This window comes from Catharus ustulatus, chromosome 6, assembly GCF_009819885.2.
Source record: "Catharus ustulatus isolate bCatUst1 chromosome 6, bCatUst1.pri.v2, whole genome shotgun sequence".
Classification (NCBI taxonomy): domain Eukaryota; kingdom Metazoa; phylum Chordata; class Aves; order Passeriformes; family Turdidae; genus Catharus; species Catharus ustulatus.
Genome location: NC_046226.1, coordinates 27790682 through 27817567, shown reverse-complemented (window position 1 = coordinate 27817567; position 26886 = coordinate 27790682). Strand labels below are relative to the sequence as shown.

At 34.9% G+C, this 26886-nt stretch overlaps 1 protein-coding gene across 4 annotated transcripts in view; it reads right to left on the bottom strand.

Moving 5' to 3' along the window:
• STRN3 (striatin 3) overlaps positions 1-26886 on the bottom strand; it is a 63493-nt gene that overhangs the window by 11472 nt on the left and 25135 nt on the right. The window contains exons 3-10 of one of the 4 annotated variants that reach the window (XM_033062276.2): positions 25363-25436; positions 24660-24738; positions 24206-24385; positions 23616-23748; positions 21886-22027; positions 16618-16728; positions 9894-10034; positions 4906-5039 (exon numbers count right to left, since the gene is read on the bottom strand). In XM_033062276.2, the coding sequence (XP_032918167.1) occupies positions 4906-5039; positions 9894-10034; positions 16618-16728; positions 21886-22027; positions 23616-23748; positions 24206-24385; positions 24660-24738; positions 25363-25436 (994 nt within the window). Of the gene's footprint in view, positions 1-4905; positions 5040-9893; positions 10035-16617; positions 16729-21885; positions 22028-23615; positions 23749-24205; positions 24386-24659; positions 24742-25362; positions 25437-26886 lie in introns of all 4 variants that reach the window. The other 3 variants (XM_033062275.2, XM_033062278.1, XM_033062279.1) reach the window with 3 other exon arrangements.

Below are 26886 nucleotides of genomic sequence, written 5' to 3'. Positions count from 1 at the left end.
ATCTTCCTCAGATGAGTAACTTGACTGAGATTGACAAGAAACATACATAGTTCTTGAATACTTCTACAGACGAAGTGATGAACACAGAAATAGCTAATGAAAATTTCAATACACATTTGTCAGGATTTTCAACATAATGTTACACAAATTTAAGTCTTTAATGAGTTTCAAATACATTTGTGACACAATAAGCTGCTTTGTGAAGCAACATATGCAAACTATACATTTATATACTGTGAACATCCAATTTACAGTCTTAACCTATAGACTGTTTTGCTAAAATACAATAATTACAGCTGCTTAATATGAATTATAGGTATCTCAGAAGAGTTAACAGAAAAATTCAAGCCATTCTAGTGATTGCAAGAGACTAATTTACAGCTTTGAAAACAATTTATATTGATGCAGCAAGCAGATCCTTTAAAGACTACAGCCCATCCTAAGCCTTCTTCATAAAGAAGTAACGTCTGGGTACTTCTCTCTTCCCCTAAAGGCAGTTTAGAAAACTGACTTGAATTATATGAACAAAATAAGCAAACTAAAAATTAATGGAAATTAATTGCATCCTTTGTCTTACACAAATGGAAACTAATTACATCCTTCATCTTACACATTATTCAGTATGTAATTGTTACAGTATGTTTCTCAACTGCAGGCAAGAACAGCTTGACATCTCAAACTAATTTCAGCAACACTAATAAGAAATTAAAATCTCCCATAGCTAATCGAATCTTACTACCTTTTATCTGTCAGGACTGAAAATAATCAGATAATAGTGCAACATGTACTGTAATAAGTGTTTTTGGACCAAGTCTATAACCTGGATTGAACTATCACTACTCACTCAAACCAAAGTCAATTCTATCCACCAAAACAAAGAAGTTTGGACAAAGAAATTTACTGTTCTGAGTTACAGATGTGCAGACATTTTCTCTTCTGTTATATCACTGTAAATTTCTGTCCTAAATGCAAACTTTACCTAATTCCAATCAAGTCACAGAAACTTGTTATACCAGACATGTAACCTGAATTTTTAGGGTTCTTAAAATAACAACAAAGAAACAGATATTATATCAAAGCATTTTGTTTGCCATCTTCCTACTTCAGACTACACTTAATACTGCAATATTTTTACTGAGATTTAAGTTATCTAGCACTATACTGCATATTATATACAAGCTTCATAAAAATCTTCACAATCTTTTGCTTCAGGAAACAGAGCAGAGTGGAATTGTGGAGTTCTGCATTAAACACAATTTGGACCAAACTGCTGATATATTTCCCTCCCCAAATGGAAAAGGGGGGAAAAAGATAAGTGGGGAAAAAAAGGTATTTTCCTAGCAAATACAGTCCCTTGGTATTGTAAATTCTCATTATGTAATGTATTCATCCACCTAGCTACCTTATATTGCCTCGTATTTCTGGTGATCTGGGGTTTAGAGAAATGAAACACTTGAAATAGCAATCCTTATTTTTAGCACATTACATGGCCCAGATTATGCAGAAACATTCAATTTTTTGGGTGCAATGTACATCCACGCAACAATAATATCTATTACAGTTGTGATGAAAAGTCATTTGAGAAAATCAGAACTGGATACAGCGATCCTTATTTTTCAAAACATGAAAAGAGTTGATTCTCTTTTTTTTCTTTCTTAAAAGGATTGTTACAAGGGTGATTTTGTTTTTGGCCGCATAGAGAAATCTGCTAAAATGCAAGGTATAGAATTTACACAAGTTATGAAAAGTAAGGCACACATATTTCATATTTTAAGTTTAGTTTTGAAGTTTTAATTCTTTTTAAATGGACAGGAATATCTTGGTTCTTTTAGAAGATACCACATACACTTTACTAGAAGTCCAGGTATATATACGCCAATTTTTAAAAATTCCTTTATCTATCCATGTTTCTAATGGATCCTGATATCCTTTTGCAACAGTAAGAAAACAACCTTTAAACAACCTTTAAAAAGGATATGCCTTTTAAGAGGTCCTCGCAATCTCTACAAAAAAAAGCTAACCAGTAATGTATTTCCAAAAAACAACTCATCAAAAAACCCAACCCCACCTCAGAAAAACACAGTCAAGGACTTGGAAAAGAGATTTGAAGCTTGCAAAGGATAAATGTGAGATTACTTCATAAAATGGGCCAGAGGAATAATGGAAAAGTGAAATGTGACAGTATATATCAATGTTCAAAAGTGTGACATCTCCAAAGCCTCTCGAAACATAAGGAACATATGGACACACGGTCCCACTAAATTGGATGCTCTACTGTAAGTGTGCATTTATATACACACACTGTCAAAATAATCAAATTCATGAGAAGACAGACTATGGAACCATACAACTTCACTTGCTGCTCTCCCCTTTTTCCAGGGACTTTAGTGGACTTTACTGAAGACCAAGTAGGATCAAACAACCCATTCATTCTACCTTGTAAAGCACAGGCAAACCAGACTGAAACTACCCCTGAGTTAAACAAATGCAAACAAACAAAAAACAACTCCCTCCCACCAAAAAAGAAAGGTACCAGGGAATGAAGATCTTCCTTGCCCCTGCAGTCAACAGAATCCTACCATATTGTTGCAAGGAGACATGCATTTCCTTATCTCAAGTATTCCCCAACAGTAAACAAAAAATTTAGAAAACAATAATTAGTAACTGCAGTCAGTGTCTTTCCATGTTTTAATGTTACTTTTTTCTTGATAATGCTGCAACTTACTGGAGATTTCCGAGTTTACATGTTCTGATAAAGGAAAGCTTTCCATTTTTCAGTCAGTTCTACTGCAGAAAAACACCATTCTCTGCTGCTATGGAATCTAAAGCTATACAAATGGAAGCACTTCATTTGGCAACATTATTCCCTCAGCACACAAACAACTACATGCACTGAGGTCAATGCAAATGACTAGGTAATAAGAAAGACATGACTTGAGATGACTACCGTTTGACAGATAACTAGTCTGTGAATTTAACTGTGAATAACTGTGTCTGTGAATTTAATCAAACATACAGAAATCTTTTGGGTTATAGTTGAAATTCCTAAGATTTATACTTAGCCTCCATCCTGTATTAATATCCTCTCCTTTTCAAAATACAACACCCATCAAGGAGTGGTACATGAAAGCTAGTGGAAGCCTGTTGAAGCTTTATTTATTCATGCACTCTAGTGGCTCACAAAAGCCATTTAAAGAGCATGGACCTACTGGGAACAAACACATTAAGTGTTTTGGTTTGAGGTTTGTTCGTTGTTCTTGTTTTACTTACACATTAGCTTCGCAAAACACCTCCTTGTCTAGAAATAGACTGGAAAAGGAGGTGACTTCAGCTAAACTTACAAGGGCATTAGACTATGTTCTCCTACATTACAGGTCCAAGGTAAGACATGGTCTTACTGTGCTGCAAATCCATAGCTATGAGGGAACAACTTCAGAAATTAAGAAAACTATCACAGAATTTTTAACCTAAAGAATTAGTGTGATGAAAAACTAATAGCATCCGAATTTCAATCTCTTCCAAGTCATTACAGGACAGTGTCATCTTAAATAAAAAGAACCCTGTAGCCATCTGTGTTATTTTATACTTTGTTTTTTCTGACACACTAAGTCAGAAGCCACTGTGCATTTTTCAGTTATACTTTAAAAGAAAGAAAATATCCTAAGCCTACTGGGAAAAGAAGACTGGACAAGAAGCAAGGAAACCAAGTGAAAATTATGGTCAATCACAGCTCATTTTTGGTGAATGGTCTAGTAAGAAAACAAAACTCTACTTCTTTCATCTCCTGTGTACACCACATACAGGAGCATGAAATAGCCTCTTCCTACTCACCTCCCAAACCAAGCTGAAATTAAACAGCCTCCAGTAAAGGGTTTCAGTGAGAACATTTTGAAAATTCAACTACATTGGAAAAGTAGAATCAGCTTCATCTATAGGATGATTGTATGCTTCTACTGCACACATGTTTATTTAGTAGCTCAGGTAGCACTTCATATTTGTGTATGTATCAGCTACTCTCTGCTTTAAGTTTCCCAAGAGCAAAGGTAACCTCTTTTCTGCATCACCCTTCACACCAACAAAATTGTTTCCTCAGGTTTGTCAGAAGTAGTACAGATTCTCATGCAACAGTTAGTTTAGTTGGTATCAATTATATTCATTGTAATGCCTTCTGAGTTTAGTTCTGGCTTGCCTCTAAATATCTCTCCATTTCAGAATAAGCAAAATGGCTACACATTGTTTTATAAAGAATTTGTAGTTCACAAAAGACAGCAATATACTACAAAGATGCAATCTGCAGTCAAGTCAATATAAGACATTTTAAATACAATACTGCATGCAAAAACTTACCTGAACACTTCCCTAACCAGACATCCAATGTTACTAGCCAATGAAAAATTCATTTAACACTATTGGTAGAAGCTTAATGAATATGGTCAAAGGAATGTCAGAACACTCAGATCATAATAAAAATACCCCTTAAAAGTTTACATCTGAAATACACTACTATATATACAGTCTATGCTGTTAACACTACTTACTCATCAAAAGGATAGTAAATAAATAAGTTAATATCAGTATTTGTGTTTCATGCCATGTCTACTCAACACGCCATTTCAATGTATAATTGTCCTTTTGGTCATGTTAAGACATCAATATGCATTTTATGTCATAACACATTCCCCCTCAGTGACAAAATCTGTATTAAATTATTAATGTAGAAAAATCCCAAATCATCTCACTTAATTCTGGTTACCCAGATTACTTAGTTTGTTCACAAGGTGCTCTTTCCTTCCAAGTAACAGTTTTTACTAAAGAAGTGCGTTAGTAATGTTAAGGGTTGAGGAGAGAGGACCCAACTATTATTGGTTAAACTGTATAAAGAATTTAAAATAAAATTGCACTTACATCATAACTATAGTCTGCATCATTTGTTACTGTCAAGTCTGCAAGGTCTCCAAGGCCCAGTACACTTAACAACACATCATCAGAACCCATAATAAATGACTTGCCTCCTCCAGGTGGAAACGTTATTGGCTCAGCTACAAAGAACAAAACAGTTTCTTTAAGTCTCAATAGAGTAATTCAAACTGATGAAAAGCTGCATTATTCATCACTTGACAGCAAAGCAGAGGTTAAAACTGAACTTGTATGTACTACATACAGCCCCAACCCAAAAAAAAAAACCAAAAAACCAAAACAAAACAAGAGCATGAAGACACGCACACATGTGCAAACACACACACATTATATACACAATTCCTGTGCCATGCTTTGTCATTTGATTTCAACTTACTTTACAGAGGTTTTGATACTGACAAGTGGTTTGACTGACATTACTTTACACTGCACTATCAAATGCATATCCCAGGTCTCCAAATTCTCAGATGAGTTTTTATTCATTACACCATGCTTCCTGCTTTCTATCCACTTGCAAATAAGTCTTTGTGTTTTATACTAGTCAAATATTTCTACTTGTATACTGACATATTTTTTCAAACAAAAGACTCCTGCAAAACATCTCTTCCACTTTGAGCTTTTACAGACAACTGAAAAAATATTTATTCATTTCTTCTCTTAGTTTCTTGGCATGGTTTTGGATTCTAATTTTAAAGTACACTCAAGTGATACATATGCTGCCTAGTTATGCCTTCCTCAAATTAACATTTAACATTTCTGTTAATTATCATTCAGAATGGATAAAGGTTATATATAGCCGTTCACTATGAATTCACATCTCAATAATAAAGTCTAGAATATTCATCCGTAGTTTTTACCCTCTTCAACAATTCTGTAAAACTCCCTCAACCCACAAATATCAATTCAGCGGTAAGGAATAGGAATGAAAGCTTCAACATTGTGATGCTTCAGCACATTTTAGAAGCTACTTTTACTTCTCAGTTTTCTTTTCCACTTTAAAATAGCAACACTTGTTAAGTAGAGTATGCAAAATTAAGGTAAGTGTGAACTTTAGCTAAGTATAAGCAGCTGCAAAAGATGTCAAATGATATTTTACATCTTGAAAAATTAAACTTAATTGACTTTTAAATTTCACTGATCTGGCAGAGAGAGTTTTGGCCGTACTTTTATGCCACTCCTTTCTAATCCTCCTAGAAAACCCTTCAGTCTCAGAGAAAATAGTTTCCAGTTTCCTGGGTTTTTTGCCTTTATAAAGTAGTTCCAAACAAGAGGATTAATAATTAACACCTTCCTGTTTAGAACACAAATCTCCATTATCCTGTATGATCACTACCTGCATGGTAACCTAATTCCAATCCACTCCTGCTGAAGGAAAGTGACTGAAACCAGGTGTAACGTTATAAGATGTCTGGCACCACTGTTAGGGCTAGGCAAAGAGAAGCCAGTCCAGCCAGATCAAAATACATCACCTCTCAAGGATACAACAGGTTCTAATGCTTCAGAACTATTTCATTATTAAGAAATATAACCTCAGCATGTCAACACAACCATTTGTGAAAATCTAAGAACATAATCTACATAAGAATACAGACTGCTGAGCCTACAATTGCCAAAAAAAGAGCAAACAATATTCTAAAACTGTGCACAATCATCTTGTTAAAATATTCACAGTTGACCAGAGGTTTGACTAATAAGAATGCTACATTACATTAACAGCCCAAAATGGCTTATCACGCCCTTACATGAGTTAAGCTTTTCATTTCCATTAGTAATTTACTAAAACTCTACATTTGACAGTCTATTTCAGTATATTTCAAAAAAGACATATTCCTACAAAACAACTATTTACTTTCTTGTTACTCCTATTTGATGTTAAGTACAAGCCCACAAAGTTTAGGTAAGCTCTGTAACTTGTCATACTAATTCTTTGTGAAATTAATGTCACCTGACCTTAAAAGATCAGCTTTCCTATGCTTTATTAACCTTTACTACAAATTCATCAAGTTTTGTTTGCAGGAGTGACTGTCTCTTTATTAAAAGCTTCAAAATTAATGCTACTGAAAATTCAGAAGACTATTGCTCAATACTGAAGTTGTCCGTATGTATGTACAGTGCGCTCTATAATTTATTTGTGAATTTTATATTTTAAAGTGAAGCATATTTGAGAAGTTTAAAAAAATGGTTGCAAACTGCTTTTGTAAAAATGAAAAGCCAGAATAGTAACACAATAAAAAATGCACGTTACAGCTACTAAAAATAAAGACCCACATCTTCACATACCAAAACAATGCATCAATAGATATATGCAAATGATAGTTAAGTAACTTTTTAATGCTTTTATCCAGAAAAAAAATCCAAATATTTTTCTAACACACAGTACAATATTATTCTCATAAAGTAATATAAATGCTTAACTGAGTTTGCAATCAATAAATATAAAGTAAAAACATGATAGTACAAGTTCCTTTGTAGGGGAAACCAGGTGAAAAAAAAAAAAGAAATATAAAATTCTCTAATTAAATATTTGCTTAGCCAATTTGAACCATGCTTCTTACCTCAAAGTTCTTGACATCACACATATTTAAGTCAAATTCAAGCAGTAATACATGTACAAAGCGAAACTGCATTAATCTCTGATCACATATTATGTTCTTATAGGCTGTTGTCTGCTGTACAACAAGGACACCTTAACTTTGTTTCCCACAAAGTTACTATGTGGTACACCAAGAGCAGCTGTTCATAACCAAGTAATTAGCTTTTACTGCTCTTTTTCTGTCAATCTGTAGATTGACACCTCTGCAATCTGTAGACATTAAAAGCGAAAAACAACCAGTGAAGAAACTAATTCTGGATGGAAAATCAAGTTGGCACCATTTCAGAAACTAACAGAATATGTTGAAATGGAAACTCCAATTTCTCATGGCCAAAATTATCAAGTATGATTATGGCATAACATCATATTTTCCCAGGCAGTTCAGAGTGAGAAAGATACCAAAACCCAACCCAAAAACCAAACTCTCACACCTTTAGAGGTATGAAAGAGATATTCCAAGCCAGTTAGAGTCAGTCCCTCCCTCAACCCCCTTCAAGCAAAAATATCAACCACTACTTCAGAACTGTAATATTTCAAAAGGTAGCATAAAACTTCCATACAGTCACAAGAACATTACGGTTTGATAAAATTCATCACCATAGGCTAGTATATTCTAGGAAGAAAGCCTAAAGTTGTCTGCAAAATCTTAGCTTTTAGAACACAGCTGAATAAATAACTGAGTAAAATCTGTATTTGCACTGCATGGTGCAAAATATTTTACGATAATGAAGTAATTGGCCTTGTAACACACCTAGAAGGAATTAAAATACAACACTGCCTGTTTGTTTGCAGCTTTGCACCATATGGTACAGACAAAAACTCAAAAAGCCACATAGCACTGAGGATAGAAATAGCAGAATTTACATGCTAATATTCAAGCTTTAAAAGTACGCAGAAACCACAATGAGCAGGTAAGATGACAGATCTTAATATTACTACTCTTACTAAATAAAGAGCAAACTACACCAACAAATTAAAAGCATATGGACACTTTAAACATCATGAAAATATAAACATGAAAGCAGTTTATTTGAACAGTGTGAACAGTCTTTACTTGAAGGGTAAAAGTATTTGTGCTACAAGAAACAGGCAATAAAAGTCAGTTCCTATCAAATTCAAATTTAGCATCTATTTCTTCAAAAAGATTGTTTTGTCCAGTATTATTTTAGATGTAAGGCCTCTACCTGAGACAACATCCCTGTTCGTAACAAGGTCTGTGCTTGCACAGCATGTATGGTCTAAGAAAAACAGTCTAAGACAGGCCTAGAAAATTGTAACTGCAGGGTCACATGGCCTTAATACCTAAAGATGGCTAAAAGGCAACATAAAGCATGTAAACACTAAACCTAAACACAACTTATTTATATGTCTACAAGCTTCAGCAAGTAGATTTTCACCTGCAGATTTTTCAATTGCACTCCACACATAAATTTGATACTGCTTCATCTTGAAGATGGAAATAAAAACAAAGATGAAAGGGAAGGCAGTAAAAAAGATGACTGCTGTAAAATGACAGTTTGGGAGAACAATGAAAAATCCTCCATGAATTGTGGTTTGGGTTTTTTTTCTGCTTGCCTAGTGACAAACATTTGTGAGGCCAAGGGTGAAAAAGAACAGATCCCTGGAATTAGTAGCAATGCAAATTCCATTTCTGCTATACCCAATACCATGCCATGGCTTATGGGTCAAAGATCATCCTAAAAGAGCCAAATCTGAATACACATGAGTATTTTGAATGATTATGTTCTAAGTAGAGGGAAATTTGCATAACAGTATTCTAATTTCAAGCTAATACAGGAAAAAAAATTTAAAAGCCAAGTAAAGTATTTTTTACCTCATATATAATTGCTTGCCACTAATTTTCAATTCCAAAGATAATCCTAAAACTTAAATAAATACTTTGTAAAGAATTAAATAGTGTCTTTGTAAACATGTGTATGTAGACCAAGGGAATTTTCTAAAAGAGAACATTAAATTTGAGGAAAGGAGACTAATTAGTCCCGTAACTTAAATCCCCACTTTTCATTTTAAAATCCAAACTGCGCATCAAATGTTAATACTCACCTTTATTCCCCTCAATAAATAACAACCTATTTGTGAAAGGTTTTGCTAATAGGGGTGTCTCCAAACAAGGATTTAATATAGTATCAGAACACACTGCTGTACATGAAGATATTTAAAAAAACTTGTGAAATAATGGTGAGTTATGATAAGCCACAGAAACTCAAGCCATATTCTCATAAAACCATTTGGGAAGAATTGCAAGTAAAATAATATGGCAATCTGCAACTGCATTAAGCTTCACAGAGGGGATAATAAATTACAGCGTGTGCTTTCTAAAAGAAATCTCCTGAAATATAGTAAGTAGCTGAATTTTTTGTACCTTCCTCTGCTCTTGCACCTTCATGATCAGTCATTCTAGAAGAGGGTGACCTAGATTGATTAATGATTCCTGAAGGGATGTGGGATATCTCATCATCGCCCAGATCAGCTATCATGTCGTGAAGTTTTGTCCTGTTGACTCCTGTAAATTAATGTCAGCAGCAAAAATTCATTTGATTGCTACCGCTTGACTTGACTGAAGTCTAAAATTCCATTAAATAAGAATAATTACTGATGGGACCTCCTTTAAATAAATAGTGCTTTGCTTTTGTTTAGTAATATTTTGGAGATCAAAAACAGGAGTTAATATATCAAATCTGAAAACTACATGCAAACAATTTTAAATCCCTAAATCAAAGAATAACTCCTTTGTGCTCTGCAGATCTATTCTACAATTTCCTGTAGGAAAAAGGAAAAAAATCATCTTACAGCCCTACTGAAAAGTCAAGCTAAATACTAAAAGAACATTCACTATTAAACAAAAAAAGTATGAATTAAACATTTTCTAATAATATTACGCAACTTTAAATATACTAAACAATTTAACATTAAAAAACAGAGTGCAAATTAAAAACAAGCTTAAAAATGACAGCAAAAGTACAGACAACTCATAATGGGGGTGCAACGAACAATTAACTTTGCCTGCTTTGAATGGTATTTCAATTGTATGAAGTGTTTGTTAAACACAGGAGCAACACTGCTTCCACTACTGTATGAAACTGCAGATGTATATTATATTACAATTATTATAAAAATAAGTTTCTAGAAACAAAGCATTCTGAATTATAAGTACATATAAGTACATTAGCAAACAAAAATAGTATAATTTTAAACATCTTTATATTACTAAATCCATTCCTGTTTTCACCTTTATAGTTTCCACATCAAAAGTCAAGCTTCAATAAAGTGTATTTCAGTGAGAGAACCTCTTGGAAGAAAACAATCCATAATGATGAAAGACATAACCAAATTTTAACCAACAGAACAGCCCTTCCTGGTTCTGCAAGCAGAGAGACTGTAGACCATTTAGTAAAGGAAGGATCAGTGAACAACTTCTTATACTGAGGTGACATCTCATTTACTAAAGAGGAAATTGAAACTAAACCAAAGTCTTTATTGTCAAAAATGTAAAACAATGATTACAGATGACTTATCAAAATCAGAACCATTCATTCAAACAGTTAAATGCTAAAATACTCTCTTTCAAAAAATATCTGATCATTTTAGGTGTTACTGGTTTAAATCAATGTGTTCAAAAATAAGTGTCCATGAATAACAGAGTTCTCTAAAGATAATGGAGAAATCCTTGCAGAGAGGGATGACAATAAAAAAATATTTCTTTAAGAAGAATTATAGAAAATATACCTCACACACCCCCAGAAGGATGCTATATAGCTATTCTCATAAATATTTGCAAAACATTCTAATTTTGCCTATATTTATGCTTTTTCTGCTTTTCGTATTTTTTTCTTTCCTTTATGGAACACTTAGAGTTCTAGTTAAATATACAATTGCTATCCAGAAGCAACTTGAGAATAAAACAGGCTTCCAAAAGTTCTCCTTATACAACAGATCACTTGAGCAGCTAAGTTTCATTTCACTCTCGTGTAGAAGTATGTCCAGAAACCTGTGATCCCAGCCAATGAAGTGAATGTAAAATAATAATGAGAAAGCTCTTTTGAACCAACATTCTTTTTTTCTAACAGGCACTATACTGAAACGATTTAATTTCTAGTGTATAGTACTTCATATTGCAGGTGAGATCACACATAAGAAAAGTCACTCTCAAAATGGCCAGATCTCTACACTATACACACTACAAAGCTTGTCTTCATCTTTACTCTGGTCAGCCATCAGCCAGGCACCTATTGTGACCAGCAGCAGATATATTCTTGAAGATATTATAGAGCAATCAAGAAAATGATTGGATGAAAGGATAAAAGTCGTAACTGGGACCCTAAACTGTTTAACAAAACCTTTGCTTTCCAGAAGAAAACACCATTTGTCCTCTCCATGCTGAAATGCATGAACTGTTCAATACATTGATGCAAAATGCCAAAAACGGCTTATAAACTCTCACTCCACCTGAACTGAAAGCATCTTCTCAAGGTGCTTTCATGCCAAACATACGAGCATGAGAAGTTTGTCTCAAAGCATACTCAAAAGAAACTAAAAGTAGCCCCTCTGCTACCTTTAAGCAGCCATTCATTTAGTGTTTTTCAGTATGTCTGGGCACTTCTTGTCCTTCAGGCATAACCTCAGAACAGTCCTCAATCATCACACAATACAAAGAGAAGTTAACAGAGGAGCAGCTGCTGTTCCAAACAACTTCTGTGTATTTCATGCTGAAAAATGCGCCAATAATAAAGACTGTGCCGTCACTACAGAAGACTGCACAAGTGTCTGCTTTCAAGTAAATGCAAGTGTACTTCCGTATCACTATTTAAGTATTGTAAATGTTACAAGGAGATTTTAAAGAAAACAATGTGTCTTCTCTGCATAAGCAACTATGTTCAAGCCACAAAAGGGATGACCCTTTTACCCTCAAAAAAAGCCAAGGACAAAAAAAAAAATTCATAGACCTGTATGTTCTGTATGAACAGAAGCAAAACTTAAAGTATCATCTCAGTGTACTGTTCTTCAGAGACTAAAAGTGAAAAAAATAACTGAGTATTTAGTGATGAAAAGTTCTAGTCTGAGAAGCCTTAAGGAGAGTTCTATTTGGTCCAAGATTTATTAGCCAAAGTATGAATATAATACAGAGATTCCTTTATGTCAAGAACAGGTGACGGTAATGAAGACGATAAAATTCAGACACATTTTCACTCCTATCAACTATCATACTATCTCTAGAAATCAAGGGTAGGAAAATGAATGGGACAGATACTGTTTTGTAAGTGCAGAACAATTAAACTGATGGAAAAGAGCAAGAAAATGAAAAAAGTGCAAAAAGCTAAGGAAAAACAGTATCTTCATTCCAACAGTGATACATACATATATACATGAGATGTGAAAACTTCCAAGTTGAGAACACATTATGCTGACCTGATAGAATGAAACAAGGTATGTGACACCTTCACTATTATACCCTGCAAAGGTGACAGGCTATACCTGAAAAACAGTCCTCCCCTGACCTACCTGCCAAAATTGATCTTATCAAAGTTGAGCAAGAAACAAGTCTTAAGTTCAGCATATTACTGAAAAGAGAAGCCTGCTTTTGTAGAAATCAAACCTAACTCCTTATCTATATATCACGGTAAGTCCAGGATAGGTCTAGATTGTTTCTTTGCTTCTGGGGTTTTTCAACACAAGAGCACTTCAATAAACAGATTCCGCATTATTTTACAGTTGTGTCGGGTGGTGGATTTTTGTTATTGTTTTGGAGGGGCATTTTCAAAGATCCTTTGATAAAGAGGTAGTATTTCCACATAACATGGTGACTACCTGGACAGACACCCTCTTTCTCCCCAGAAAACATGAGTATTACTTAATGAAAACGTGTGCTGACAGAAGATTACCTTAATTAAGGTATTTCACTCAAAAGGAAACATAGGGATACAGACTAAAGAAGTATCAATATAGAATCAGATCTACTTCTGTTCACTTTTTTATGCATACATGTGGAATGAAAGTTTCTATACCTGGGGTCTGGGTTGTGGTTGCCTGGGTATGTTACAGTGTAAATACAGATTATGGTAGTTACCAGATGCATATACAACAAAAGAACCCATCAGAATGTCTGTCCTATTATGCTGTCTTCAAAGAATTGCAAGAGATGACATTTAATGCACATTTGTTTGATGTTCATGATGATATATACCACCATGCAGATAAGTTCTGATGGTACTCGAAACAAATTCTGATAGAAGTCAAAAATCTCAAGAGCAAAGGAAAAGATAAGTATAACAGAATGAAGTTCCCAAATGATCAGACATGAGCAGCAGGAATAAAAAAGCCCTTCAACATGATTTTCAGTTTCAGAATGTTAGAAAACTGAGAAAAAAAAGTTGACAAAATCATATGCAAATAAATCTGCCCAACCTTGAATGCATACTTCTACTCTGAGTGAGGAGTTCTCTCTCCAATTAGCTCAATAATTTATAGGGTAATTTTTAATCAGAAAATGTCATGAATGTGACAAGCAAAAAATCTCACAAACTACCTTTTAAGACTATACATGTTCAGGATTTCCCAAAGGGGAATTCAAACTTAAAATGCTAAACAATGAATTATGTCACTTCTCAGCACCATCACAACACAGTTGTCTCGTAAATACATCTCCTCCTATGAATCAAAGATTCCAAAATTCCTTTAGATGAAGAAAACTTTGTTACTTGGCAGCTACTTTGGTTCAAAATGTCTAAAATGTAAAGAATTTAGTAAAAAATTTCAAATAAAAAGTCCATTATGGTATTAAAATAAATTTCTAATCCTACCAAATATTTCACGTAAATTTGATGTCAACTGTTGATTTACATGTTAAATGCTGATACACATTAGCATGCACACGACTTCTTTACGTTCTCATTAAAGCAAAGACTAAGTGAAAATCTTTGCTTTGTCAAAGCTTTTATGTTTATGTGTGTGTACAACTCATGCAAAAATGTTGAAAAAACAACCAACATGCACTAACTGACCTGTAATTGTTAGGCGTCACAAAGTAAATTCATAACTTAATATTAACAGAATTCTTCAGTAAGTTTTGTATTTTAATTATCACATAATTTAGTTAGTGTCCATCCATGCAATTTTTCAAACTGAGGAAAATTTTTTTTTACTAGTTATCTCCAGAAATTGTTAAAAAAAACCCTTCCAAAATAAAGGCACAGCAATCATGGGAGTTTCTCTAAATCAACATGGGATGCCATCCAGAGGGACTCGACAAGCTCTAGGAGCAGGTCCATGGAAATCTCATGGGTTTTAACAAGACCAAGTGCAAGGTACCACATGTGGGCCAGGGCAACCCCCGGTACCAGCACAGGCTGGGGATGGACAGATGGAGAGCAGCCCTGCCCAGGACTTGGGGGTGCTGCTGGCTGAGAGGCTGGACATGAGCCAGCCATGGGCACTGCCAGCCCAGAGAGCCAAGCGTGACCTGGGCTGCATCCAGAGCAGCGTGGGCAGCAGGGCAGGGAGGGGATTCTGCCCCTCTGCTCTGCTCTGTCAGACCCCACCTGCAGGGCTGTGTACAGCTCTGGGTACCAGCACAGGAAGGACAGGGACCTGCTGAACTGACTTCAGAAGTATGGAATGGATTTAAACTAAAAGTGTAGGGTTAGACTGGATATTAGGAAGAAATTTTTTACTGTAAGAGTGGTAAGGCACTGGAACAGGAGTCCAGAGAAGTTGTGGGTGCTCTATCCCTGAAGTGTTCAAGGACAGGTTGGATGGGGCTCTGAGCAACCTAGTCTGGTGGTTGTCTCCACCCATGTCAGGGGGGCTGGAACTAGATGATCTTTAATGTTCCTTCCAAGTCGAACCATTCTATGACGACAGATTTAATACCACTTTATGCACTAAGAACTTTGTATATTTGATGACATAATTTCCAAAAGCATTTTTATCAGGTAGTTCAACCCTGAAGTCTGGTTTAAATGACAGTAATTTCACGATTACAAGTTGCACCGATTATAAGCCGCACTTCCGGGGTGTCAGCAACGTTTCGTTTTTCCTCCATATACAAGCCGCACCGGATTGTAAGCTGCACTTTCGTTCACAGCGAGGATCCGCGTGCAAGTTTCACAAAGTTGCCAATTAGTAACAGAATCGCAGGATCGCAGAGTTTACTGGCTCAGCCCTGGTCCCACTTGCCGCAGCCACCAGGAACCGGGAGAGTGGCGTGCCCGGTCGCCATTGCCGCCGCGCTTGCCGGGGGCGGGTGGCGCCGCTGCGCTTGTCAGGGCTGGGCAGCACCGCCGCGTTTGCAGGCCCTCACTTCTGGGTTTGGAAATTTCCTAAATTTGTTCATATATAAGCTGCTCCTGAGTGTACACCGCACTTCCGGGTTGGGAGCTAAATTTTAGTCAAAATGGTGTGGTTTATAAGCGTGAAATTACTGTACATAGTTAAAATAGATCAAATGGTCAGAAAATTCAGAGAGTAAAGGGATAGCGAATAAAATGTTGGTAAATGCACAGAAAAGTGAAGGGCACTATAAAATAAAGATTATTTCTTAAACAAAGCCACCAAAAAGTTCGATTAGAGGCATTTCCTAGTTCTCTAAGCCTGGTGTTGCAAAAATAATTACAAGCCCATAAATAGCAAGTACAGGTTGATTCAAGCTCACATTAAAAAAACCCAAAAACAAACAAAAAATAAAAAACCCCACCTCACCACTCCCATAAAAAGTCCAACAACCACTAGTCCCACAATATTATCACAGCATACTTTAAGAAGCAGATGAAGTTTAAATCTTTCAGAAAGCTTCTCAGAGTAGGAATGTCCTCAAAATGCAAGTTGTTCATTATTTTTACACTAACACTCCTACGCGTTTTGTTCTCTTCACCTTCTTAACTTCGAATTTTTGTCATTTATGGAATGGCTGTCAAAGGTTTTGACATATTCACATTCAGCAGGTAGAAAGTTAAAGTTGGTTGCCCCCATTACAGAAAATGATGCTTAATGGAAAAAAAAAACAAAAACAAACAGAACTCGTGAGAAAAAAAAGTCTTCTATATAGATAAGTAAAAAAGTGTTGCATTACAAGATTCAGAATCTGCACTTACTCTTTACCCCTTTCTTCCCCTTTCGTTCCTTCTTGTACTGTTCCTTCAGTTTACTTATTAGTCCCTGGTCTACATCCCAAACCTCAGCAGTTGGGGACAGGTCATCTTTGTCTACATGCAGCATATTATTAAAAGAAAAAAAATCAGCAATTGGCAATGCAAGCTGTTGGTGATTTACTGTCATAGCTGTATAAGAGCATTAATAAAAGTCATTAATAAATTTTTATTTTAAAGGTGCAGTCTCAGTTTTAAGTTTATAAAAGACCAAGTTTCATTTCATACAGTTTTCCAAGGCACTGTATATTATCAGTTACATATTTGAAAATTGTATGTTAATTTGTTACCAAGGAGCAAACAAATTAAGCTTCATAAGGGACTGTTTAGATTAGATACTTCAAAATGCACACAAATTCATTGGTGTTCAGAAACAATTACTGCATCTTTAGAAAGACAGTGTTAAGAAATTATTCAGCCAGTGTTGAATAAGCAAATAAAAGCATTCATGCTATACCTCTCATGAAAATGCAAGCTAAGTCAGTGCTAGTTTATTCATGAAGACCACCATGCATCCTTTCCCATTCATTCTACATGCACAAGGAAAAAACCTTGGTCCTACATATAACCAGAGAAACAAGTCTATAAATACAGTTTTTCACACAAAGATGAAGAAAAGTAATTTTCACAGGTGGGCATCCCCCTGCATTCCAGAAATTAAGTCATAATTAGCAGAAATACAACATTCCACAGCAGTTTCAGAAGACATATATTTTTCAAGAAGTTTCGGAAGACTTATTTTTTTCATTTGACAAATACTGCAGAGTTAATTATTCTTTATGAAAAGTCAGTTCTCCACTTTTTCTAAACTATCCATCTCAATCATTTCTGGAAACTTAGAATTAGTAAAAAGATAAACCTGTTTCTAAGACAAGGCAAACATAATATTTGCAGAAGAACTTTTACTAGTAGACAACCAGGCAGCAACCAAACTTGGTTTGTGTGCCAGTTCAGACTTATACTTACAAATTCTTTGGGCATAAAATCACAAGACTTAGTTCCTCAGTTCCAAACTTTCAATCATACTTAAAATATGATTGTATGCATTTTTGAAGTTTTAACCATTATAATCATTAAAGTGCACGAGTGCAGTCATACACAGCAGAAACAAAGTAACATGCATTTAGAATAAAAACAACAGGAGTTATTCCAAGTACGTGTTTCATGACAAAACATGACAGCAAATGAGCAGATAGATGCCCTAGAACTGATGCATCTACCATCACTCAGTGACAATCTTGATCAAAGAGGTGGAATACAGAGATGGCAAGGGTGGTGAAACATGAAACAGGAGCATAATGGCAGCATCCCCTGAGCTGTCCACAAAGAACTCTGGCAATGAGCAGGGAACAATGACATCCTACACCAAACTACAGCTACATCTACCAAACTGCAAACACAAAGACTTCAATCTTCCTGATCACTGGGCCCAAGCAGACAGAGGAATAGTGATTACCCAGGAAACACATGAAGCACAGAAAGATAAGTCAGAGTACATGCCCAATCAAAGAGGAAGAACATCAAAACCGCTAAAAGAAAATTCCATTATAAACTAATCAAAATTAATTAATAAAGTTCCAAAGCATTAATAAATTTTATTAATAAAATGAAAATAATCAGCTAGGTAAGCACTGTAGAAAAGGATTAGGGAATTAAACTGAACCAGAAGATGATGACATGTAACATCAATGTAATGCTATTCTAAAAATGTCATTTTGGTACATTTTAAAAGGTGCAGGACAAATTAAATCAGGACAAAAGGGCAAAATTGAAGTAACATGGTCAGTCTGTGTTCTATACTGTAAGTTTTGCACTCTACAGCTGTTTTCTAAACAAACAGGGCATTAAATATCAAGACAAATAATTTAAAGGAACTTGGCTCATTTAGTCAACAGAAAACAGGAAAAGTACAAGCCTGCAAACATAAATATTCAAAACCAATGCTATTGGTTGCAAAAATGCAGGCTGTAAGTAGAAAACTAGATAAAATACAAATTCAGATTATCTAGGTAGGCTGTGAAATGAATTTCAAACAAGGTTTTTAGGAAAACCCAGCCCTGTTTCTCTCTAGCATGCCTAGATATATTTCAGAACAGAGCCATGTAACTAGAAGACCTCTGCAACTGCCCCAAGAGTGACCTTCCCTGCACTAAACTGACCAGTATAACGGAGTGGAAAAAGGCTGGCTTTAAATTTTTCTCTTTTTTAAAAGTATTTTGGAGATGACCCAAGAGACTGTGAATTTCAGTCACACTCTGCCACCCAGAATTCTGGGCACAGTCAGTCATTCTCTGACTCATGGTGCATCTGTAAAGAGAACTTTTGTGTTTTATGAGGAAGTGAAATCCAGTGATGGACACAGGAAACCATAAGCAGAATAAAGAGACTACATAATATGTTAAGTCTGCAATATGTAGCACAACATATAACAACATGTACACATTGCTGTTTGCTTAAGCAAACTGAAGATACATAAGCATTTTTTCTTGATACTAAATCATCACAGGAAATTTATAATTTTTTAAATCTAAAACCGTACATTCTTCTTTAGTATGTCACATCACTTTGACTCGTCATTTAACACTGCTTGAACTTGTTCATCTTTCACTATTTTGAAGACAAGCTGTCCCTAAGTAAAACATATTGTATGACAGGACACTTTAAATCACAATGTTTGGAATTGATTTAACGCTTAAATTATGCTAACTTACATAAAAAAGAATGTGCTCGTAAAAAGCTGTAATATAGAACAAAAGCAATCCAAACTTTGCAACACTCCGTGACAGGTTTGATAGTTACATTTTTGCTGTTCAAGACCTCTACAAATTTAGTGCTGAAATATTTTTGGATATTGGAAGTTGGACCTATAGATAATACTTTGCAATTAAGTACCGTAAATATTATTAAAGTGAAACTAGGCAATATATTTAGACCCTAAACATCAGATGTTTTCCAGATATTAAATAAAAGCATTGTAACTAATTTGAAATGTAAATATTTACTTTTTCAGAATGCTTAAATGTTTGCAAAAGTAAGAAGTGATAGAAGGAGGTTAATGACAGGAAAACTAAAACAGGAAGAAAAGAAGCGAAAACAGAACAGAGCAACTACTACATTATGAGGAAAAATTTGAATTTTAACTGAAATATTTAAGTTCATGAGTGATGCAATTGTTTAGGAAGTTATTGTACATATTCATTTAAATTAAGCTTTTCCTCAAAATAAATAACTAACTGGATGGACCTGGATATTTGATGCAACAAGTTTCACTGAGTTCAAAATAAAGTAACAGGCTAAAATAAATTGGTTTAGGCAGTGTAATGTTTTATTTTAGAACGCATTTAAGTGGGATAGTATTTTAAAATGTTATTTGTGATAGTTAAAAAAAGTCTTGTCATATCTAAACTGTTCTTTAAAAAGTAACACAACCCCAAGATCTGATGGACCGTATCCTGTATCCTAAAATGCCCATTTAAGAAAAGAGCACCTGTACTAAAATCAGAAACATACTGTGAAAAAAACATTGCTACTATAGTTGTAGGCATGTCTTTAAATAGTAAGTTACAAAATATACAAAAAACTTGAGAAAATTGTCTTCGTATGACAAAACTTTCCACTTTCTTTCTCAGATATGAGTTTTTAGCAATGGGATTGCTCCTGTTAAATCAGATGTCACAAATGTGTACAAGCTCCTAAAATGCTCTGCCTCACTTTACTGTGAGTTCCTTTAAAAAGTAATAAAAAACATTCAAATAGCTCCACGAAAAGCATGGTGGGTCAACTCGTCACTGCTCTAAAACAGACCGTAAAATCGGGTAACTACTTGAGAAAATGCCAGACATAGAACACACTGGAAAGTAATCTTCGGAAACAATGACTTGGAATTGCAATGGACAAGCTAGTTCAACACAATAGTTTTCAGCAGTCTGCCATGGATAAATCTTTGACTGCATGAATCACAGTACCAAACTATCTTGCCTTTTGTATGCAACAGTAAGACTGATACTAGAACCAAACTTTCTACAACACTATATATCTGAAGGGATGCTGCAAGCTAAGTCGAAAACTGTTGCTTCAGGTTCTATGAGCCTGTGCCTAAATGAGATCATCACGAAACTGTTCAAATAACATCAACTTCAAAGGGGAACAACAGCAAGCAATTAAAATGCTACTAAAAATAAACAGTTATTACAAAACTAAAGGAAAAAGCTTGTTCAGTTTCATTTTCCAACTAGAAATAAGACTGTATTTTATAAATAAAGGTGACTAATCCTTTGATACTAGTTTTTAGGAAATAATGCTTTCTAATCCTTGGTACCTTCAAAATCAAGACTGGATTATTTTCCTGGAAAATGTGCCATTACTTTAATTTTTGTAAATCTTTGTATTTTCTTTGCTCGCTGAGTTGTTTATTGAAGTATGACTTCATTGTCACGATGACAAAATGTTCAAACAAGGTGATCTAATTTTGCGGCTTATAATTTAAGACTTACAGTATGTAACTACAACATTGTTTGTATCACAATTCAGAAATTAAGACAGTCAATCTCCCATTTAAAGGCAGATATCGATAATTTGGGTCACTATTCTTTTTCCTATACTAATTTTCTCCTTCTTTCAATCTCCTCTTTTGAGGAGTTTGCAGAAGTTACTGACTTAACGTATTTTTTTCACATCAAATTACTAGTAAAAAATTGGGCTATTAGAAATGGGTTTTTTTTAATTTTACTAATACAAGCCATATTAGCAACAACATCTAAAAATCTCAGTCAGAAAAATAAAATAAATAACTGTCCATTTTTCAAGTACACCAAAGAAATTAATTTAACTTAGGTACAAAAAGTTTGAAGGTCCTAGTAAGAAACAAATAGGGAAAAAAAGAAGAAAACTGCACTTGAAAGCAAATTTAATCTAGATACAACAACATCCAGAATTCTAGCCTCTCTTAGTTAACAAAGAAAATATTCTCCTTAGTTTTGAAATCAAAAACAAAACCTGAAACAAATGCAACTACAGTTATACTTGCAGCACCTAAACAACATACATAGGTAAGTATGAAAGTTTCACCATAGAATATATAATTTTCTAAGTGTTAACATTTTATCATCACATTCATCCACACGTGCACACCATTTTAGTAGGTATTACAAAATTCTTCAGACCTATAAGGAACAAATATTCCCTTATTTTTAAATGCTTTTATTAGTGTCTTACCCCACTCTGTTCCATCTCCTGAACTTCGAGCTTCTCCAGCTCCCTCACCATCTTCAGCTGTCACTAAAAAGTCAAATTCTTTCAAAGCTTCTTCAGTATCAGGGTCATCTGTAAGGTCAGCAGCTAAACCTTCATTACCAATCTGCAAGAAGATAATTATTTTCCTGCATTTGAATCATAAACAGATTTTCTAGTCAAAGATTAGAAGATATATAGGCTATTCTCACCAAGTAATTTGTTGCAGGGAGAAACATTTTTCAATTTAAAATGCAGAAAAACAAACCTAGATCTCAGTTGGCTTATCAAAACAAAAAAGAGAGCAGCACAGCCTAGTGAACATTAGGAAATAAAAAGAACAATGACAGTAGCTTTAGGAACAAAAATTCCATGCAGCCCAGTCTTCAGTGTTTCTATTTAACACATAACAATTAGAAAATGTTGTTGATTTTCTTGCCCTATCAATAGCTCTGCAGAGAAAGTTTATGAACTATGCTTTCTACGGGTCCAGAAGCCTTTCTTTTTGCTTTCCAGTTCTATTTCAGTGTTAAGCATAAGCTTGGAATATTGAGCATTTTAAGAAAATGGTCTTTTTACTATTTCTAACCATATATTCACCCTAAACAAAACAAAGAAATCCTCCAAGGCATCAATGGAAAGTTTATTTCATTCTTCAGGTGAAGAAATTTACCATGTGAGGTTATTTGCACAATGTTCTTACTTTTGCAGAAAGAGAATTTTTATAGAGGTAACTATAAATGATCCTTTTGCTTTCTATATTAAAAAAAAAATAAGCCTTGTCAAAAGTCAAAAAGTGAGTGTAAGATCTTCATATATGCTTAGAGATTTACTTGATAATCTTTTTATCAGACTTTTTATAGAAAAAAAGGGATTCAACTCAATGCTTGACTAATCTCTTTACCAGAAGTCCAAGGTATGATGAAAAACTCATTCCTGACAAATCAGTTTGAAAGATTTAAGAATTGCATCAAGCCAAGCTCATACTGCCCACTATTTAGGAAACTCCACTGCAACAAGAGGATCATCATGCTACAGAATACTGTTCTGAGCAAAAACTAACAAAACTTTTTGTACAATATTCATAAATCAATATCTCTAAATATAGAAGCCCCAAATATGGGGATTCATTACAGGAGAAAGTATTAAAATGGGACAAGTAAACACCATCTATCCTATCTAGAAAGTTGCCCACAAAACAGAAAACTAGATACAAACAGAACAACCAGTAGAACTTTAAAGAAAAGATTGAGACTGAACTCTCCTAAGTTCTTCATATATTTAATAAAAAAATGCCTAAAAGGAAGAATTAAACATGTAATTAATACAGAAGCAATTTTTTTTTCATATTACATAACTTCATTTCCTCTGAGGAACTGTTTCTACCTTGTTCAAAATTCAGAATGGATGCACATTTTGTGCTAAATTTACCTCATACAGGGACTTAAAGTATGCAGACAAGATGAAAAGGCCAATTTATCAATTAATTCATATTTGTAAACAGCTTGGTTAGTTGTTTCGAAGTTTGCAATGTAATGTATTAAGTAAACCACCAAATTTATTAGTAATGTATCTGCATATTATCCACTCAGATAACAAAAGTGCAACAAGCACTTGGACATGACATATTTATACCATCTCCAGAGAAAAAAAATTCTTTTTTAAAGGGAATTTCAGATCTATTAAAAAAAGAAAGAAGAAAAAATATCTCTTACTTTGTGTTTCTTATTTATCCGATGCTTTTCTTTTCCTTCTGCAATATCTTCTATCATGTCATTCTCCTCTTCTTCATCACTATCATCTGCGTTTTCTAAGAAATTGAATGTTTCAAGAACATCACCAGAATTCCTATATAAATAAAAACATTAAGAGAATCCATTTTACTTGCTGAAGAGATTTACAAGATTAGCCAGATTAACCAAATTTCTACCTGACAGCTTAAGAGCTTTAAAACCAGCAAAACAAGAAACCGCTGAGTGAAGTAGTTTCTACATCTGCTTAAGTCCTTATTACAAAAGCACTCCTTAACGGATCCTTTCCTTAAAATAACAACTCCAAAGTGATTATATTACATAATTCAACATCAACACATAATTTTCCTACATATCATGTTAGTATAGCATACATGTATGTATGTAATAGGTGTATATGTTCTTATGTATAATCAATTTCAGTTCAGTTCATAATCATTTGTGGCCAGGTAGACTCACAGGTGCTTACAGACTCTCCAGTCAAAATTTCAATGTCAACTGCCCATATCAATGACAAAGCAAAATAAACTTTATGCATTTATCTCTACACTTACCTTTTGATTTCCTGTCCCTTTTGTTTTGACGAAGGAGATTCACCCCCATTCAGGATCTGTTCTAAGTTCTTTGTCTCTACTGAACCATTTGGTTCTGAATTGGAGAGCCCAAGCAAAGACCTTACCCGCTGGGAGCGTACATCCAGTATTGTATCTGTATAACCTACTTCCTGAAGATACCTAGATATGTCAAGAGAAGAAAGAAAGAGTAAAGGATATTTTATGAATAAGGAAACTTAGTATTCACTGTTAAAAATGAATGTAACATTTAAGGAAAAAGAAGCTTCACTATCCATCTCACAAGCAAAACCTTACTCTGTACTGCTTAAAGTCCAGGACTCTGAGGTCCTGAAGAACAAATTACTATTTGCCCACCTCAGTTACTCTGTTTCATGGAGCTCCTCAAGCTGCAAGGAAAAGTATGAATACACCAGTATCCAACAATGCTACTTACTGTCGCAGTAACTGTCTGCCTTGCTTCCAGGTCAACTGGCTATTCTGAGGTACTGCAGGAACCTCTGTATCTTTGGTATCTTCTGAAAAATATGGTATCATAGTTAACATATAACTTATACAGCTTTTAGACACAAACAAAAATTCCAATCAAGTCAGAAATATGCATCATGATCTCTAGTTTCAACTGGGTAAAAATGTACCCAAAATGTGGTACTTGTTAAACAGGGAGGGGAAAAAAGGAAGGGGATGGCATATAAATCTGCAGACCATATTTTTAAGGCACACTATGCAAACACAGGCCCAAAGACTTCCCCAAGATCAACATTTCAAAAGAAGTCAAATGCAATTCTACTTATTAAAGAGTCCAGCATTATTAGGAGAAATGCTTTCTTCCATCTGCAATACTTTGAAGAGCAAAACTGGTATTATCAACTTGATATTTACAACTGCAAAATCAGATGCACTCCAGAAAAGCAGTAAGGATAGCCTATTCTTTTTTCTTTGGGGTCTTTTCCTTTATTTAAGTTAAAAACATTCAGAGCTTCTTAAAAAGTCAATTAGTTTTGATTTTCACATTAAAAAATATTTACCCCATGCCCCAACTTTCCTAGATATATTCCCTATACCAGACCTAAGAGGGGGGTGCAAAGAAGAAAGTTGCAATAAATTAAACAGACAAAAAATTACTGTAAAAAAGTTACCTGATTCAAAAGTTGGCATTTTCAAGTCACCTTGGTTCAATTCTGTGCCATATTTTAATTTATGATATTTTGCCCTGAAAAAGTATGCAGATGTTTATCAAATTAGTAGACAAGACTTTGATCAACTCAAAACATTCTACTGTTCTCATTTAAAGCAACCATACCAATATAGTACAATAAATCCAGCTAGAATTGTTATAATCATTCTTGCATCAAGCAATTATTTCTAGTCTTTCAAGAACACAGTTTTGAGATAGTATTTTGACATTTATTCACAATTATCAAGTAACTTACAGACAGGAGTTTAGTGTGTTCTCCAAGAACGTTGAGTATTTCCTGTGTATCAGCCAGTAACAGAACCTTTCAAAAACCAGCAGGTTCAAGAACTTAGCAGTAATAGTTTTTCCAGCTGTACCACTGTCATAGGTAGCCAATCACACTACAATGAACGAACCTCTTATTTGGGGCTCCTGCCTATCTGCCACTTTCAAATTCCACTTCAATTTGTCTCCTGCTCTGTCTTTGCTCATGACACATATCCCTCTGAAGAACCACATCAGAGTGGTTGTTTCTCTCATCATCTGCATCCTCTTCCAGATTTTCACCTCCTCGTTGACCGGAGGCTTAGCTTCCAATTTCTATTTAGTCCACCTAGGCAAACGTGCCTCAGTCCTTCCCATCTCTGATTCCTTAGCCCTAATCTCTCCTTCTCCATCTGATACGCTATGGCCTAAAGAGCAGGCCTAGGCCTGAGCTGATTTACAAGATGAGTCTTGAGCATGGTGCGATTAATACCATCAAGGTTCTTTAGTTTAAAATAGATTATGAAAATATTTATATTAATTGTTCATAATGCCAAACTGGCTGTTGCAGAGAAATCTGCATAACTTTGTCCAAGATATATTAAGAGATTCTCCCAACTAATGTCCCTAAAGGCTTGTTAGTAGGAGAAATCCTCCCAATCTATATCCCTTGAGACTTGTTAGTGGAATATTTTAGGCAAAAAGCCTCCCAGCCATGGCTGGGCTCTGGCCCGGGCTGGTTGGAAAGCATGCCATCAGAACCAGATGTTTTCTGCACAAAAGGCCAACAGGTCATTTGGACTTGCTGATTTGGGCCTAAAAAGCTGAACCCTTTCCTGAGTAAACCTGAGATCTCACCTATGAGTGGACACACATTGGACAGGATTTTCCCAATTACCCAGAAAGCTTCTCCGGGTCCTCACTGCAAAAGGATTGTGACTCTGGATGATGGTGAAGCATTTAGGCAATGTATCTGTCTCAATCACTATTCTCTCTCTCATATAACAATGATTAGATTCGTAATTTCATGAATACGAGCCACACCATTTTGACTAAAATTTTGCTCCCACACTGGAAATGCGGCTTATACTCAGGAGCGGCTACTATGTGAATAATTTTCTGACATTTACAACCCCAGAAGTGCCAGCCAGGGTGCTGAGCTGAGCACCTGCCAGTAAAACCCAGGATTTTGCGATTGTTACAAATTGGTTACTGTGTTGTG